At 44.4% G+C, this 18903-nt stretch overlaps 1 protein-coding gene across 4 annotated transcripts in view; it reads left to right on the forward strand.

Moving 5' to 3' along the window:
• Window positions 1–4089: 4089 nt before the first annotated feature.
• Window positions 4090–18903, forward strand: part of ANO10 (anoctamin 10) — a 356469-nt gene continuing 341655 nt past the window's right edge. Inside the window, exons 1-2 of one of the 4 annotated variants that reach the window (XM_063452234.1) lie at window positions 4090–4239; window positions 13259–13410. In XM_063452234.1, coding sequence (XP_063308304.1) covers window positions 13272–13410 — 139 coding nt within the window. In that variant the 5' untranslated portion in view covers window positions 4090–4239; window positions 13259–13271. Of the gene's footprint in view, window positions 4240–9652; window positions 9849–9892; window positions 9930–13258; window positions 13411–18903 lie in introns of those variants that run through there. The other 3 variants (XM_063452235.1, XM_063452232.1, XM_063452236.1) reach the window with 3 other exon arrangements.

The following is an 18903-nucleotide window of genomic DNA, read 5'->3' on the forward strand; positions in this document are numbered from 1 at the left end:
CCTCTACCTCTCGCTCTGCCTCTAAAGTTTCCGTAACCTGCCCTGGGTTGGTCTCTCTCGTACTGCTCTCTTTGTGGACATTCGTTCCTCCAATGCCCTTCTTCCTTGCAATACGCGCACTGATTCCTACTCAAAGGCTCCCTACTCCATCTACTATCGCCTCTATCTGGGCCCCGTCTATCTACGCCTGCGATCGCTACCGCTAGCATGTCTGCCTTTCTACGCATCTTGCGCTCTTCCTCTTTCTTACTTTCTGTTTCCCTATTCATGTATACCTTATTCGCTACCTCCATTAGTTGGGTGATGGACATACCTGCAAACCCTTCTAACTTCTGTAGCTTGCGCTTAATATCTCCATAAGCTTGGCTGACAAAGGCGGAGTTCACCATTCGGGAATTATCTGCGTCTTCCGGATTAAAGGGGGTATACAAGCGGTATGCCTCCAATAATCGGTCATAAAAGACACTGGGTGCTTCATCACTTCTCTGAATCACCTCAACTTTCTTCGACATATTAATGGCTTTCTTTCCTCCAGCTTTCATGCCAGCAATTATAGCGTCTCTATAGGCTCTGAGTTGAACCATATCAGCACCATTTACATTCCAATCGGGATCGGTGTTGGGATAATGTGTGAAGGAATTACCCGGCAGCAGGTTGTAGAGTTGGGTAAGACTATGGAGGAGGTACAGAAATGGGTACAAGATAGATTACCTGTGAATATTTATCCCCCAGTTCATAGTTATCATCCAGGAGATCAAGTGTGGATTAAAGAGTGGAATAATGTACCATTAGGGCCCAAGTGGAGAGGTCCTTATGTTGTTCTTTTGTCTACCCCTACAGCAATAAAAGTAGCCGAAGTGACTCCGTGGATACATCACTCCAGGGTTAAACCAGCAGCAGTCGATTCTTGGCAAGTTACAGCAGATCCAGAGAATCCCTGCAAGATCCGGTTAAAACGCACTACTCAGTCGGAGTAGCGAGGAATTATTGTGGATTACAAATTTTATTATTTTTGGGATTTGGTGCGTGAGTGAGAAGGCCATAATAAAGCCTGTCCGCCCACCGACGTATAGTTTATAAGCCAGGGAAAGTCTCGAAGGGACTCCTGTGAAGACGAGCAGAACTCCATTCCCTGCAGCCCTTACTCCTGGAAGCTGAGGTGCCTTCGCACGGACGAAGACTGAGGATGACGGCGAAAGATGTGTTGATGATAGTGTTTATTTATGTGTATTTTTATATTCAGGAAGGTAGAGGTACCGACACTCCTAGCTGTGAGGTATGCATTAAGACTACAAGAACAGGTAACCATATTTCCCAAACCCTAATTTGGCATTCACAATACGAGTGTAAAGGAGATGTATCGAGATGTAGATACCTAAATATAGACTATAGTGTGTGCCATTTAGGAGTAGGAGAACCTAAGTGCTTCAGTCCAGAGTATCAACCCCGTACAATTTGGTTGACTCTCAGGAATGGAGATCCTCAGGGGACCCTAATTAATAAGACAGTATTAGAATCCGTACATTCTTCGGGTGTTCTGCTATTTGATGCGTGTAAGGCGATATCAAGTGGTAGAAAGCCGTGGAATGTATGTGGGGATCTTAGATGGGAGAGGACGTATGGGTCTAATGATAAATATATTTGTCCCAGTAGTAAAAATAAATATGTGAGTCCTAGATGCCCAAATAAAGACTATAACTTTTGCCCATATTGGTCTTGTGTGGGGTGGGCGACTTGGGGACAGACAGTAGACAAAGACATGATAGTGACTAAGTTGCCTCCAAGCCCATATTGTAAGTCTATGGAATGCAATCCCATCCATATACTTATAAATAACCCCGATAAGTTCTTAGACAAATATGGCAATTTATTTGGGTTTCAAATATACGGGACGGGTTTAGATCCTGGGACAGTATTGTTTATAGGGATAGAGACTGATACGGTATCCTCCCAAACTCATCAAGTATACCATTCCTTTTATGAAGAGATGAGTATAGATAATAAGATCCCCCATAATGCTAAAAACCTGTTCATTGACTTAGCTGAAAGTATTGCCGGTAGTCTTAATGTTACCAACTGCTATGTGTGTGGAGGTACTAACATGGGAGACCAATGGCCTTGGGAAGCAAAGGAGGTAATGTCCGGTTCTGAGGCAGTTGACCAACTAATATCTACACAAGCCGATTATCATATGAGTGTTAGAGGTAAATCTGAGTGGAGATTAAAGACCTCCATCATAGGTTATGTTTGCATAGCAAGGAAAGGAATAATGTATAATACTTCTGTAAGAGAATTAACTTGTCTAGGGCAAAAAGCTTATGATGATGATACAAAGAATACAACTTGGTGGTCGGCTTCAAATGTCTCAGAACCAACAACAGTATTAAAATAATTGAGCTGCTGCCCTCCCTCCCTATTTGTTATTTTTGTCATGGTCTTTTATTGGGGTCAGGGCCGGCGCAACTGTTAGGCGAACTAGGCATTTTCCAAGGGCGCCGGCCTGCTGGGGGCGCCAAAAGGGGATATTTCCTGGTGGGCTGCCCCTGTCTTGGGCCACAGCGCTGGGGCCGATCTTCAAGGTGGCCGAAGGTGGGGGTGTCCACAGGAGCCCTGTCACAGGAGGCCCAGGAGATGGACACCTCATGACGCCCCCTAAGATGTCATTCAGTATGGCAGAGCAGGCAAAGTCTTACCTTGATGCCTGCTATGTCAACAGATGCCGATGACTGGAGGAGAGGGGGAAGGAGAAGACAGGTGGCGAGGGAGGCTGTACTTGCAGCTTCCCACTCCTCCCTCGAGCGCCCTCTGTGATATGACATCATTCCGGCCCCGGCATACTAAACAGCGGGCGGGAGGAGTGGACCGCAGGGAGGTAGGTTGGGCCTCAAAAAACAAAATTGTGTAAGTGTGTGTTAGTGAGTGTGTGAATGTTTGACTGTCAGTGAGTGTGTGTGTCTGTCAGTGAGTGAGTGTATGTATGTCAGTTAGTGTCTGTGTGTGTTTGTGTTCCTGTCTGTCAGTGAGTGTATGTATGTCTGTCAGTAAGTGTCTGTGTGTGTGTGTGTCTGTCAGTGAGTGAGTATATGTCTGTCAGTGAGTGCATGTCTGTCAGTAAGTGTCTGTGTGTGTTTTTGTCAGTCAGTGAGTGTCTGTGTGTGTCTGTCAGTGAGTGAGTGTATGTCTGTCAGTGAGTAAGTGTATGTCTGTCAGTGAGTGTCTGTGTGTGTCTGTCAGTGAGTGAGTGTATGTCTGTCAATGAGTGTCTGTGTGTGTGTCTGTCATTGAGTGAATGTATGTCTGTCAGTAAGTGTCTGTGTGTGTGTGTGTCTGTCAGTGAGTGAGTATATGTCTGTCAGTGAGTGCATGTCTGTCAGTAAGTGTCTGTGTGTGTTTTTGTCAGTCAGTGAGTGTCTGTCTATCAGTGAGTGTCTGTGTGTGTGTCTGTCAGTGAGTGTATGTCTGTCAGTGAGTGTCTGTGTGTGTGTCTGTCAGTGAGTGAGCGTATGTCTGCCAGTGTCTCTGTGTGTCTGTCAGTGAGTCTATGTCTGTCAGTAAGTTTCTGTGTGTCAGTGAGTGTATGTGTGTCAATGAGTGAGTGTATGTCTGTCTGTCAGTGAGTGAGTTACATGAGGGGGCAGCAAAATGGATCTTTGCCTAGGGGGGAAGAAATCCGTGCACCAGCCCTGATTGGGGTTAAGGTGACTTGCCTATTCAAAGGGGGGTGGACTATGTGGTATTGGTTACTGATATTTTTAAGTTCTGGCTATATAGGGCAAAACTCTGGTAAGTCGTGAGTTAAATTTCTAGGGGGTTTTAAAGACCAGAGATTTTTTGGTTTTGAAAGTGATTAAAGTTATTGTAAACTAAATAAAAGACTACCTTTTATTGCACATATCTGTGTTGGTGTGATTTATTATTGTTTATGTATAAGGTTTTATTGAATATTGCGATAGATTCTAACCCCTGCAGTGCACATGCCAAATACCTGACGGTGCAGTATCCTGTTACATGCACTTGTGAGCACTTGTTTTCATTTTCTGATGTACCGGACACTACTGATTCTGGACATGGGGACTAATGTTTTAGTTGTTGTCAAACTTTAAGTGGGTTGACAGAAACCAGTGCGTTCCCAAGCACCCAATTTTTCTTCCCCCTACACCTGCTCGGGTAATGCTTGAGATTCACCTTGTCATTAGGCAGAGGTAAGTAGTGCCGAGGGAGAATTGGCAGTGGAAAAAGGTAAGAAAAACTTACCTTTAAGTGTTATTAATTTTTTTTTTGTAAATCTTTATTTTTGCAGTGCTTATAATAGTTACATGCTTACATATGGTACCCCAACGGCATTCCATACGTAGGTTTCAAAACATTTGTTACATTGGGTAGTAGATAGACAAAGCACTTCTTTTTTGGTTAGATATTACAGATGGATAACAATCGATTAAGAACAGTAGCTTAATATTTACGTAGAGTGTCCTCGCTTTAAGGTGTAAACGTTGATCTGGGTCTGCTTGACTATGCGGAAGTGATAGGTATACATGCTATACGGTGACTGCTGATCTAAGTAGTGATGCCGTGCTATAGATAATACAGTAGGTGGTATATCAGGGCAGAGAAGAGTATGCAGTGTTGGCTACTGGTAAACATGTAATTCCATGCAAGTTTCCGGCTAACTACGTGTATGTGCCATTATCAGGTAGCTAGATATGTCAGACGCTTGTGAGTTATAATATGCAAGATGTATATTCGCAGTCAGCCTGGTCCAGCAGTCATACATACAAAATGCGGTTAGCAGATAATATGCTCTCTGAACTGTCGCCAAGTCAGAGCTGTACAAGCTTGGTAGTGGGAGACAGGGTAAAATTAAAACTATAGGTTACATTCGAATTAGAGATATGCTAATATATAAGATCACGTTAGGCTAGCTAGCAACAGCAACTCTTCAACACAGACAGCAGTATACCATGCCTTAAGTAGGGAGACATAAGTGGTAGCAGGCTTCTTTATAATAACCCTCTCATTACCAGTGAGGGATGGCATATTCTGGCTAACCAGAGAGTGAGTCGGAGAGAGTCCTTGCAGTGGGACGTAAAGAGAAAAGGTACTATGAGTCCACAGATCAGTCCCCTTTGGCCCATGCCGGTTCCTGGCTTGCAGGTTTTCGGCATCAGCCCGCCGATGTGCGTGCGGTGTGTGTCCGTCGCTGGGCTTCAGACCAGTGGCTTGCCGCATAGCAGGTGAAGGTGAGGGTGTCTCTCTAGGCCTAGGCTGGTCTGTAGGCCTGTGTTGACTTGCCGTAAGCTCGGTCGCCCCTGGGGTCTGGAGTGACTGCGCCCCGAGTCCACTGGCGGTCGCTGTGGGCGGGTGTTGCAACGCCACAATTCCTGTGGTGGCTTCTCTGCGGTCGAGGGCCGCTGGTCTTCGGCCTGTGTAGGTGCTCTTGCCTTTTGCCATTGGGCCCATCATCAGGTCCGTGGGCCCAGGGTTCCGCCGGATCCCAAGCATCTCCCTGGGTGTATGGCAGGCTGTGGGGGGGGTCCCTCCCTGTGAGCGCCCAGCTCAGAAGAAGAGTGAGCGGGCCTCTTGACAGTGATATCCACAGGTGTGGTAATTGGTGGGTGTCAGATGCCAGGGGTATCTCCGGGTGTGAGGGCCTCCGTGTGGTATTACCCCGTGTGCAGGGATAAATGAAAGCTGTTGGTAGGCCTGTGCTCGAGGTTGCATGTAGTACGCACATGGTCTCCGCCATCTTGTGTGCGGGTCGCAGGCTACACGACAGCGGTGTCTCAGAGAGCTGTGGAGTCTGGCTTGGCTTTGTTTTGTTTGGACCGGGATCACCCCCCCGGTCCAGTGGGAGGGGAAGCAGGACCGGGTCCGCAGGCTCTTCACGCGTGTTGGGCTCCGTCGGGCGGGATAGCGTTGCGGCGGCCGTCCGCTTCACTCACCGCCAGCATAGGTCCCGCCTGGTGCAGCGGGCCCCATCCTCCGAGGGACTAAAACTGCGAGAGCAAGCCTCTCCTCGGCTCGGGCAGCCCGGGTACATCGAGGGTCGCAGGAAATTGCCGGTAATTCTCCCCATAAGTGCGATTTGTAGGCTATTTGTGGCCCTGTTTGCAGGAGCTGAGCTGTCCTGCGACCGCTCAGCTCGGCGGCCCGGCCCCGCCCCCCAAGTGTTATTAATTTTTATTGCACACGTGGGGGACCTGTATATAAGAAAGAACAGGGTCACTATAGCAATCAAAATACAGCTTTGCATTTCTAACACCAAAGTGTTCCCTTAAAGGGAAACTCCAGTACCAGGAAAACAATCCGTTTTCCTGGCACTGTAGGTCCCCTCTCCCTCCCACCCCCCAATCCCTGGTTGCTGAAGGGGCAAAAACCCCTTCAGTCACTTACCAGAGGCAGCGACGATGTCCCTCGTCGCTGCTTCTTCCTCCGCGCCGCTCCTCCCTGTGATTGCGTCGGCCGGTGGTCGAGACTGATCCCACCCACCGGCCAGGGAGACTTAATGCGCATGCGCGGCAATGCCGCGCATGCGCATTAGTGCTCCCCATAGGAAAGCACTGAAAATGCATTTCAATGCTTTCCTATGGGGAAATGAGCGACGCTGGAGGTCCTCACACAGCGTGAGGACGTCCAGCGACGCTCTAGCACAGGTTTCCTGTGCTAGAAACCAGGAAGTGCCCTCTAGTGGCTGTCTAGTAGACAGCCACTAGATGTAGCGTTAACCCTGCAAGCTTATTATTGCAGTTTATAAAAAAACTGCAATAATTACACTTGCAGGGTTAAGAGTAGTAGGAGTTGGCACCCAGACCAATGGGCAGAAGTGGTCTGGGTGTCTGGAGTGTCCCTTTAAGCCTTCTAAACTATGTGCAGTTTTATGTGCACCCCACACTTACAATTCTTAATGTAATAAATAGAACAGCAAATTCTTTACAATTGTAATTTACATTTGGTAGAAAAAACAGAAAAGAATATGGTATAAGTCTGCCATCTACTGATGTAGTGCTAAAGTAGATGATCTGTAAAATAGTTAATCTGAAATGCTTTTAACCAGCCGGATCTATGCTGTATCTATGCATGTACAAGACTGCCATCAAAACTCTTTGGGCTTCATTACAGATCAACTGGCTGGCCCCTTGACACGTGTTCCCACAGACAGGTACACATTAACCCCTTAGTGACCAGACCATTTTTCAATTTTCTTACCGTTAAGGAGCAGGGCTTTTTTTTACATTTCTGCGGTGTTTGTGTTTAGCTGTAATTTTCCTCATACTCATTTACTGTACCCACACATATTATATACCGTTTTTCTCGCCATTAAAGGACCACTCTAGTGCCAGGAAAACATACTCGTTTTCCTGGCACTAGAGTGCCCTGAGGGTGCCCCCACCCTCAGGGACCCCCTCCCGCCCGGCTCTGGAAAGGGGAAAGGGGTTAAATCTTACCTTTTTCCAGCGCTGGGCGGAGAGCTCTCCTCCTGCTCTCCTCCTTCGATCCGCCTCTTCTCCTCCCTGTCGGCTGAATGCGCACGCGCGGCAAGAGCTGCGTGCGCATTCAGCCGGTCACATAGGAAAGCATTCATAATGCTTTCCAATGGACGCTGGCGTGCTCTCACTGTGAAAATGACAGTGAGAAGCACGCAAGCGCCTCTAGCGGCTGTCAATGAGACAGCCACTAGAGGACATAGGGGGAAGGCTTAACCCATTCATAAACATAGCAGTTTCTATGAAGCTGCTATGTTTATGAAAAAATGGGTTAACCCTAGAAGGACCTGGCACCCAGACCACCTCATTAAGCTGAAGTGGTCTGGGTGCCTAGAGTGGTCCTTTAAATTGAGGGATTCCCTGCTCTTGTACGTTCGTCTATGTTCGGGGAAGTTTACCCGAACATAGACATGCGAACCAGAGCAGGGAATCCCCATGACGGCACGCACTTATGCCTGGTCGTAAGTGCGAGCCGTCGTAAAACAGGTAGGTTGCTAAATGAAGACCACCTGTATATGAATAATATATTTATTTTATTATTATTATTTTTTTTACTTTTTAGCAGCCTGGGGGACTGCCTGACAGCTCAGACAGTCCCCCTGCTGGCAGCTATGAGAGTCCTATTGCGGCAATGTGATCATGGTGGTCTTCATTTAGCCGGGGGCTGGGGTGGCCGGAGCTGCTGCAGGGGGACTGTTGGGGTCTCCGGGAGTCTCCCCCAACCGTGATTGCCGCAGATCGCCAGGCCAGGGCTCCTGTTTGCCGCGGATGTAGTAGGTACAGCCGCGGTCCCTAATGACTATTTTTTGTCGGACGTTCCTAGTACATTCACAGTCATTAAGGGGATATAGATATGTATAATTTCCTTCTAAGTGTAGTCATTATATATATATATATACATGTGTGTAATTTTACTCGAAGTGTATTTCTATATTAATAAAAAAAATACACATAGTATGATGTTATATATAAGATATATATATATATATATATATATAAACATATTATATATAGATATAATATATGTATATGGCAGGGTGAGTGTGAAAGGGTGAGGGGGTAAGTGGGGTTACATGGGGCTAAATGGGAGTGACAGGGGGCAGAGTGAGGGGGTGATGGGGGGCAGAGTGGGGGGGGAAGTGAGGGGAGGAGGGGGTGACAGTGGATAAAGAGGAGAGGTATTATAAATATCTTTATTTCCCTGATGGTCCAGTGTCCTGGCTCCCTGGTGGTCCTATGGGCTGTCATTTTCCCTGGTGGTCCGGTGGCCTTCCTATCCGGTCTGCAGCTTTGCCGGGTGTGAGCTGCAGACCACGTGATAGGAGTCTTGCGATCTCCAGAAGTCAGAGCTTTGCCATGGAAACCCACGGCAATGCTCTGCTTGGCAGGGGATCGCGAGACACTTCAGTCTGCAGCTCACACCCAGCAAAGCTGCAGCCTAAAGGCTGGCTTTCAGGGCAGACTGGAGGTACCTTGCCTAACACAGGGCAAGCCGCCAGGCCCATGCCTAAAAAGTCACACTGCCCTAAGGTGATTTACACGGCCGCAAGGCCCCAGCCAACGCAAGACGCCTCTGCCCTCCAGACAAGCTCACTGACACACACATACACATGCTCACTACAGAAAATCTCACTTTTACACACATACAAGCTCACTCACTAGCAGACGAGGGGAGAGAAGGCGAAAGGGGAGTGGGGGGGGGGGGGGGGGGAGGGGTTGGCAGCCACGAATGTGTTTTGAAATTACAATAAATGTGTTTGGAATGCAGTCTGTGTAAATAAGATGAATTATTCTTGTTCTGAGTTATAGTTTAGTTGCATAAATTGTTTCTCAGAACAGCTCTGCCCCGAATATTAAAGTGTCCCTCTTTGTCCATTTAAATGTAAAACTTTTATTTTTATTTAATTTTTTTTTTTTTATCAGCTATCCCTGCCTAATTTTTCCTAAACATTTCAATATCAATTCGCTAAAATTCGGAGATTATAGAATTAACTTCTGCTGAACCATCATAAACCAGACGTTCACACCCTGGGACTGGCGACACTTTGCTAAACTGGCGGGCACTCTAGTGTTTGGCACTCAACGCATTGGCATGCGAGGCGCGTCCGCCCTTGTCCATTCACCGCAGATGAGTTTTAAACACAGGAGAAACAGTACAGTATTGCCAATCACTCTATCCCAAGGCTGCAAGTTGCCTCCTGTACATAGTGTCGCAAGATGTGAATAATACCAACGCCCAATCACTAGCTTTAGGTTTTTTTTTTCCCGGGCGGGGCCGCGCACTGCGTTCTGTCAGAGCTCTTACTCCCTGGGGCCGCGGGAACGCGCACCGTGCCTGCGCAGTGCTGGAGAAGGGGAAGTACAGTAAGTGTGGCAGTGGCAGTGGCAGCTGGGGCAAGGGGTGTGCTTGTCACTGGGATGGTGTGTGACTGCCTATGGTGTCAGGTCAACTGGCATGAAACTTTAACAACAAATTAAGTTGCTGTTATTGGAGTTACACTTCCCTTCTTGAGATTTCCCAGTGGATAGTGATTAATGCATTTAATGGAGGGGGGTCCTCTTTAATGTTACACCCATGGTGCCCCCCCCCTCTGTTATTTCATAAATTGTAATTAGCTGTCACTAATTTGCTTATATAAGTTTCAGTACATGGACCTAAATAACCATACCCCACCTGTTCTGATTATTAGGTTGCTGAGTACCAAAGTAGATATCACTATATATGTCAAGTAACCCTGAGTGTTGGACTCATGGTAATTGTTAAATACTTGCCTCTTATTGAGACAGATTGTTGGCAAAGTTTATACACACGTGTGTGTGTGTGCATATGTATGTACACACACACACATACACACATATATATATATATATATATATATATATATATATATATATATATACACACACACACACGCTTAACTGCACATAAATAGACTGTAAACTCGTTTTAGCAGGGACCTCTTTAACCTATCGTTCCTGTAAAAAAAATGTAATTGTCCTATTTATAGTTTAGTAGGACTCATGGTAATTGTTAAATACTTGCCTCTTATTGAGACAGATTGTTGGCAAAGTTTTATACACACGTGTGTGTGTGTGTGTGCATATGTATGTACACACACACATATATATATACACACACGCTTAACTGCACATAAATAGACTGTAAACTCGTTTTAGCAGGGACCTCTTTAACCTATCGTTCCTGTAAAAAAAAATTAATTGTCCTATTTATAGTTTAACCCCCCACCTCCCCCTCCTTATAATATTGTAAAGCACTACGGAATCTGTTGGAGTTATATAAATGCCAATAATAATGCAAAATTATAAACTTACATTAAGACCTCAAAGTACACTCTGTCATGGTGTGTGCGTGCATGTGTGCGTGCATGTGTGTGTGTATATATATATATTAATTACACATCTGTAATATATCTACTCCAATTTGCATTATATTATGACATCATTAAGGCATTACAGGCTAAGATGTCAAATGTAAATGTTATTTAATGTTCATTATGCAGTGGTTAACTTACTCTTAGAATAATATCTAGAAGTACAACTTTTGCATTCTTTTCCTATTCGTGATAACTAAACTTTGGTTGTTTTGGATTGTGGTACCTATGGAATTCAGAGCCATGGTGAGGACTGTTGACCTCTCTTGTTCTGTGCTTTGGGCATCCATCAATACATTAAAAAAAGGAGTTGTGCATAAAGTAAACTACTTATATTTACATGAATGCTGGACATTTTGCCTACTTTCAAAAATAATAATTTTCAAACCACTTAATATTCAAAGACAAGAATATCTTCGAAATGTTCCTATTGCTTCAGGAATTTCTATGACAAATAAGTGATAAGAGTGCCATGACAATCTCCGTTTTCTCAGAGGATCACACTGAGAAACTATCTGAATCTTTTACTGGCTCTGATTATTTTTAAAGTTCCAAATGAAATAAATCCATTTCTTTAAGAGACTACTGACCCTATGCATAAACATATTGTAGAAAGAAACCATGTTTACATTTCTTCACTAATTCATAGATACGCACCTTCTTGGTTTCTCCACTCTGCCAGACCTTCTCCTGGCCGCTGCTCGCACCCTTATTGAAACAAACATAGAATGTGAGGGCAGATAAGAACCATTCGGCCAATCTAGTCTGCCCCTTACTGCTAACTCGTGCTTGCAGGACGGGTGGTTCCTTGCCTTTGGAACAGTCTGCCAACCCCGGTCAGACTCTCCCCTAGTCTTCAATCATTTAAGAAGTCCTCCTCTGCATGGAGGCACTGAACTTTCCCCATAAAGGTGCATCGAGGCAATGCATCTCTGTGAGGAGATCCTGACTGGCGCACTCTGGTGTTTTGCCATGCGTACGCATTAGCCTCCCAATGCTTTCCAATGGGAAAGCATTGGATTGGCTGAGATCATCATTTCTGATGATCTCAGCCAAGGAAGCAGGTCAGTATATAGCTAAGGGTTAGGGTTATTGCAGTACCCAGAGAAAATCAAAATACAAACTTTTCCTATTGTGCTGCTGACACCTCCCTCTGCAGCTCCAAGCAGGGTAAAGTAATTCACAAAAATAGAAAAAATGAGGGCAGTGCAAACAATTGCAAATGTGCACATCAAGGGCTACAAAAAGATTTATTGTTAAGGACATAAAGTACAAAAGTTTCGGGTTATTCCCTTTATCAAAGCATGTCCTTACAAAAACAGAGTGGAATGAAGCGGATCAGGGGCGGTGCCTACCCTGGCAGACCCACTTGGCGCTCGAATAAAGGTGAGTTTTCTACTTATTTAAGGGGGGGGGGGCAGAAAGCCAAATAGTGTTTTTAACACACTATAGAGTCAGGAATACACGTTTCTATTCCTGGCCCTATAGTGTTATTTTAAGGCCAAAGTAGCCGAAGTGAAAGCATAGCTGACTTTATGAATTTTTACAATCTTGCTATTTTTAACTTAAAGGGAAAATCCATTGTCCAAATACAAAAAGCTCACATTTAATTATGCATTTTTCATTGGGGGTTTATCTAAATACAGCTTGCAAAATCTACAGATCTCTTGTCTGCAATGTTTGCAAGTCCCCCCTTCTAACCCCGCGCAGAACGTCTGCGGCCGTCCAGTTACAGTTTACCAATGATTTGTAAGGCAGATACTAGAGTCGAATACCTGGTTCTTGTGTTTTAGCTCCACTGAGCTAAACAACCAGAGCGTAACAGGACCAGTTGTTTTATTGATGGACAAGGGGTGTAACAAGGTTAATATATAAAAATGCTAATTTGTATTGAAATCTGCTCTTTTTGCAAAACGAAAAAAAAAAAGGACACTCTCTCCACCCACAAAGCACTTCAGAAAGAAGTGCTTTAGGTGTTTGGAGTGTTCCTTTAAATGTGAACTTTACTTTGAATTCTCACTTTAGTGAATAAACCTGTAAATCTCATCTTAAACTACATATATTGATGATGTAAAATATTTTTGTGCAAGTTCCTTCCAACGTGAAACTCATACAGATGCTGTAGATTTTCTTCCCCCTTCTATCATATAAGAATTTCTAATTTTTTATAATTTTTGTTGTAGCAGATGTGATTTTAACCATTTCTGGATGCAGTATGGCAATATCTTTCAAATAGTTTTTATTGAAAGAGTTAAAATTTTACAATAAAATGAACATTCAATATGAGATAAGTTAAAATATTGATACAACAACAATCTCTAACGCTTGTGCCAATAATCATGATAATAATATATTCACATATTCTGATGTTTTTTTCTATAGATAATATCCCAAGATGAAAAGAGGGCGTTCGATATCTGATCCGCCGGACCTTCAGTTCAAACCCTTGGTAGTGATAGAGCTTGCAAAAGATGCCAAGGCAGAGACCAAAGAATGGCTCATTAAGAAAATTATGGACAAGAAGAAAGATGGAGGTAAAATAATATTTCTGTTTGCCATTTAAAACGTTGATATGCTCTCTAAAATCCATAGAGAAAAAAGACAAGTCCTACGAAGATCTGGCAGAGATCGTTATCTGTAAAACACGTTCACAATTTTATGTTCTAGTCGTTCCCTTTCATTTTTGTTTTGTAATCAACACTAAATTTTTTTTTATTTACAACACTCCTTTAGTCAAAATCCCTTCACTGATTCTTGCATCACAGAGTATGCAGTCAGTGTTGTTTTGTTGAGATGTTGTAACAGTTTCTGAACTCCAGTGCTCAACACTTGAGTTAGCAATTAGCGGTTTCTTCACTATATAGTTAAAGGACAACTCCACACCCCAAAAGCACTTCAGTTTGAGGAGTAGGCTAGTTTAATCCCAATTTATACATTTGCTAGGGAACACCCCCCTGGCTATCAATCAAACTGCCAGGGAGGTTTGCAGACTCCTTCCGTTAGCTCCCCGTTGCCTCCGCACTCACCAGCTCCTCTGTTTCAGATCTCAGAATAGACTTTGCAGGCTCTTTTAAGATCTACTTAAGATCTACTCCTAATGAATTCATGCATGTATTCATTGTGGGTATATCTAATAAACAGTGATTTCTCCTCCCTCCCCATCCCCCTTGTGGGAAGTGGAGTGCTTCTTTAATACATTGAAACCTGATTTGCAACATTAAAGGAACACTATAGTGCAAAATGACTTACCATATAGTGAGACCTGCACTCCCAGACATTAAACTATCATTTAAAGGCACACTCTGGGCACCCAGGCCACTTCTGCCCATCTGGGTGCCAACTCCCATCACCCATATCCCTGCAAGTGTAACTATTGCAGTTTTTCTAAACTTCAATAATTACCTTGCAGGGTTAAGTTATCCTCTAGTGGCTGTCTATCAGACAGCCACTAGAAGGACTTCCGGGTTCTTAAAACACGAAAAGTGTTTTAAACAACGCTGGCCGTCCTCACGCTATGCATGAGGACCTCCAGTGTCGCCGGAATCCCCATAGGAAAGCATTAAATATCCCGCAGTGCCAGTAAAACAGGTTTGTTTTCCTGGCACTGGAGAGTCCCTTTAAACATAGAAAGATAGAATGTGATGGCAGGTAAGAACCATTCGGCCCATCTAGTCTGCCCAATTTTCTAAATACTTTCATTAGTCCCTGGCCTTATCTTATAGTTAGGATAGCCTTATGGCTATCCCACGCATGCTTAAACTCCTTTACTGTGTTAACCTCTACCACGTCAACTGGAAGGCTATTCATGCATCCACTACCCTCTCAGTAAAGTAATACTTCCTGATATTTTTAAACCTGTGCCCCTCTAATTTAAGACTATGTCCTCTTATTGTGGTAGTTTTTCTTCTTTTAAATATAGTCTCCTCCTTGATGGTGTTGATTCCATTTATCTATTTAAATGGATTCCCTTTATGTATTTAACTGACCAGCACACAGGGCCGGATTGGGGACTCGAAGCAGCCCTGGAAAAAAAATCTATGGCAGCCCCATAAGTCATTGTGCTATGTAGTGTGTGTTATATAACACACACTACATAGCATATATACACACACATATCTATATTATTGGAATATTTATTTTTCAATTCAAAATATTAGTTCTTTTAGGGTAATTAAATTATACAGTAAAGCATACTCACATGCAGACACAGACAATCTTACTGATGCACACAAATAGGCTCATTGACAGACAATCTCAATGACACACACAGACAAGGTTACTGGTACACACACAAATTTAGTACAGACAAACACTGGTACACACACAAGCTTACTACAGACAAGCTCACTGCACACACATGCTCACCACAGACAGGAGCAGACACACCCATGCTCCCTTCAGACAAGCTCTCTAACACACACACACACACACGATCCCTACAGACAAGCTCACTGACACACATACAAAAAAAAAAATTATATATTATATATGTGTGTGTAATTTTATTCTAGCTGTATTTTGATATTAATACAGTGGGACCTCGGTTTACAAACGCCTCGGTTAACATAATTTTCGGTTTACAAATGAAAATCCATTGAAAATAATGCCTTGATTTACAATTATTTATCGCAATACAAAGCAAGTTTCCCCAAAATGCATTGCACCTGGGAAGTTTATAGCACCGCCCCCTGTATGCTGGAGCCTGTGGGTAGCACTTGGCGTCGAGTGTGGAGGTGTTGGAGCAGCTTTTGCATTGAGTTTTGGAGCCATTCTGGAAATTGTTGAATCTTGATAAATCTTAAAAATATATATTTTGAAAGAGCAATGTCCTACTTGTACTTATAGCCCTATAACTTGCAAAAAAGGCAATAAACAGGTTAACATTGGATATTTCTAAACTCAGGACAACATTTAGAAACCATTTAGCATGGGTATTTTTGGGCGGTTGTAGATGCGTAACAGATCTTGGGGATCAAAGTTAGAAAAAGTTTTTTTTCATCATATTATATATTTTTTTATAGTAAAAGTAAATTATATGATGAAAATAATGGTATCTTTAGAAAGACCATTTAATGGCGAGAAAAAAAGTATATAACATGTGTGGGTACAGTAAATGAGTAGGAGGAAAATTACAGCTAACACAAACACAGCAGAAATGTTCTGGTGAGTATAATCAGTCCCTGCAGACTTTTTTGCAGTAAACACTGTCTTTTCAGAGAAAAGGCAGTGTTTACATTACAGTCTAAGGATACCTCCACTGGCTACTCCTCACATGGCTGCTAAAGAAGACAGTACATTTTCTTCACATTTTATAATTATAGTGGACTATAATGTTATAATGAGGAAATTAACAGGTAAAACTGTGGGGGTATAAGACACCCGTCCATTTGAATCAGTACAAACGCCGTGGAGTCATGAGATGGGGGGGAGCATGCGGTTTTGGCTATGACTTCAGACTATGATAACTGCATCCCGTCATGCCTCTTAAGGCTAGTCGTGTATGGTGTACCGCGTGGCCTCTAGTGTATGGACTGGGAGTGGGTTGTGGTGCGTCGCAGCATTTCTCTGGGAATTCCCTAACTTGAACTGGGCCTGCTCCCATGTTGTCTTCTAACTGGCCACCTGGCTATCACCTATGTTTCTAGTGCACTGTGAGTCTCGGGCTGTTATCTTGTCGTAATGGCGGCTTTGCATAGTCGCGACTTAGTTTTGCAACTATGGCAAGTGTGTGTCTAGGTATGTGGGAGCTGTTGTGGTGTGACATGATCGAGCTGTGCCCATAGGGCTTCGGGCTAGTGTTGGTAAATATGGCGGAAAGCTTGATGCTAGTCAATATTATAAAGCTCCATTGCTTTTAGTTCCCTGTTAACACAGGGTGGTGGAGTTTGTCACCGGAACAATAAGAGGTAACCTCAGTGGGCCCTTTTCAAGAACTGTTGCTGGAAATTGCAACATAAGATATACCGGTAACTAAAATTAAATTGTAGAAAAAAAGAGACCTCTTAAAATATAAGAGGCTGTAGGCAGAGAGAAAGTTTGTTCAGGTCTTGGTGCCCCTGTTTGTTCTGGGTGTAGTGGCTGTTGCTGTGTCTGCCGTCCCAGGTCGGGAGCCTGGATGTGTCGTCGAGGTCGACTCGAGGTTCGGGAGTTCCAGTGCCATCATCAACGCTGGACACTCCATGTGGTCAGTGGCCTTGTAGTGCTTGTCGTCTTTTGTAATCAAGAGGGTCCCTGGGGTCGACCACGTGTAGTCAATGCCTGCTACTTGGAGTTGCAGTAGCGGTACTTACCCTTTCCAGGGGCCGGCCGGGGTCCTCTGTTCGAGCCGCTCGCGGTCCTGCTGCTGCACGAGCCGCGCGCGGCTCATCCGAAGGCAGGAACAGGAAGGCGGGCAGTGACCGCGAGAAGCGGTCACGTGTCCCGCCTGACTCTAAGAGCGCGCCGCGGGTCTTAGACCCGGGACAGTGGGAGCCTAAATTGGAAAAGGCCTCCCATTGACCCCTGTCATGCCACACTCCCCATACATTTACCTTTTGGGGGCGTGGAGATGACAGGGACCAATCAAAATAGATGTTTAGTTATTTATACTCACCTTTTTCCCTTGGTTCCTTGCCCTATGGTGGTTTCTGTTTCAGTTCCCTTTAGCGCTTGTTGTGTTCAGTTGTGTTCCTTCGTACTTGACCTTGACTTTGTTTTCTGACTCGTTATCTCTTTATCCTTATCTGTTCTGTTTGCCGGCTTGCTGTTTACTGTGTACCAGACCCCGGCTAGTCCTAGTTTACGCTGTCTCTTTGTGCCCTTGACCTCGGATTGTTCCTGACTCTGTACTTCTCCTATTTACGTCGAGTCCGGCCACTCTAAGGTCCGGTAGACGTATCTCCCCTCTGTGTTGTCTTCTGTTTAGCTGAATCCTGCGTGTTGGGGTATATTTTCATTACAGTTGCTTAGTGATTGGTTGCATACTTTTGCACCATAGCAGTGTGGTCCTACTTAAGTTCTGAAAGAAGGAGAGTCGGCATTCTTCGAACTCAAAAGAAGTCTTTCTTTGTAGTGCTGCCAGTAGCCCCAATTTGTCTGACAATGATTGGCACCGTAGTATGATGTCTTGCGGAGCTGCGTTAGGTGCTTGCGGGGATTTGGCTATTTTGTACAGTCTGTTGAACAGAAATGTTCTGGCTTGTCTGGTTGGTAGGAGTGCGGCCACTAGGCACCTGATGAAGTATGGCAATTCTTCCAGTGGCACTGACTTCTGTACCCCTCTGATCTTGACGTTTTTGCATCACCCTCTGTTGTCCAGGAGGTTAACTTGTATGGACAGGATCACTTGTGAGGAGTGTAGTTGTTGTACCTTCTCCCCCAGATCTTGGAGGCCCTGCTTCAGTCCCTCAGCGTCAGCCTCTGTCGCCTGAGTGCGTGCAGTCACTGCGTGCACATCGACTTTTAGTACAGAATCTGTCTGAGATTTCTGTTGCAGGCCTGTCAGCATGGCCTGTATATCTCTTTTTAAGGCTGGTGTGCTGTCTTTTGTTACCTGTGTGGGTGCAGGGTGTCGGGTACTGAGGGGAGGGCTGTCCTGTGGCTCCCCTTCCTGTGAGGGCAGTGGGGAGGCGTTGACATGTTCTATGTGAATATATTGCTCTGGTTATGTGTGCTTCTATTTCTGGCTTGGGTGTCAGTCGTGCCATCATCAACATATGCACAGCCTCTGCAGGGTCACTGGCTTGTGAGGTATGATGATTGTTTGTTTTGCTGCGAAGGTAAAAGAGTCGTCCAAAAGGAGTTAAATTATGTGAAGTTAGAGAAATAAGCCAAACGCCATGATACAGTTTCAAGCACAGACAAGAACTGCAACAAACTCATCCCAGACCAGGAAGGCACCCCATCAAGAATGAGCCTATTTTTTTTGACTTGTTTTTTCTCTCTCATGTAAACATCTTTGCAGAAGAGATCTATGGTATAAGTAGTTTAGCCCTGAGTCACAGTTCCACTCATTAAATGAACATGAGTGTGACTACTCAATATGCTGC

Source organism: Pelobates fuscus, chromosome 4 (assembly GCF_036172605.1).
Source record: "Pelobates fuscus isolate aPelFus1 chromosome 4, aPelFus1.pri, whole genome shotgun sequence".
Classification (NCBI taxonomy): domain Eukaryota; kingdom Metazoa; phylum Chordata; class Amphibia; order Anura; family Pelobatidae; genus Pelobates; species Pelobates fuscus.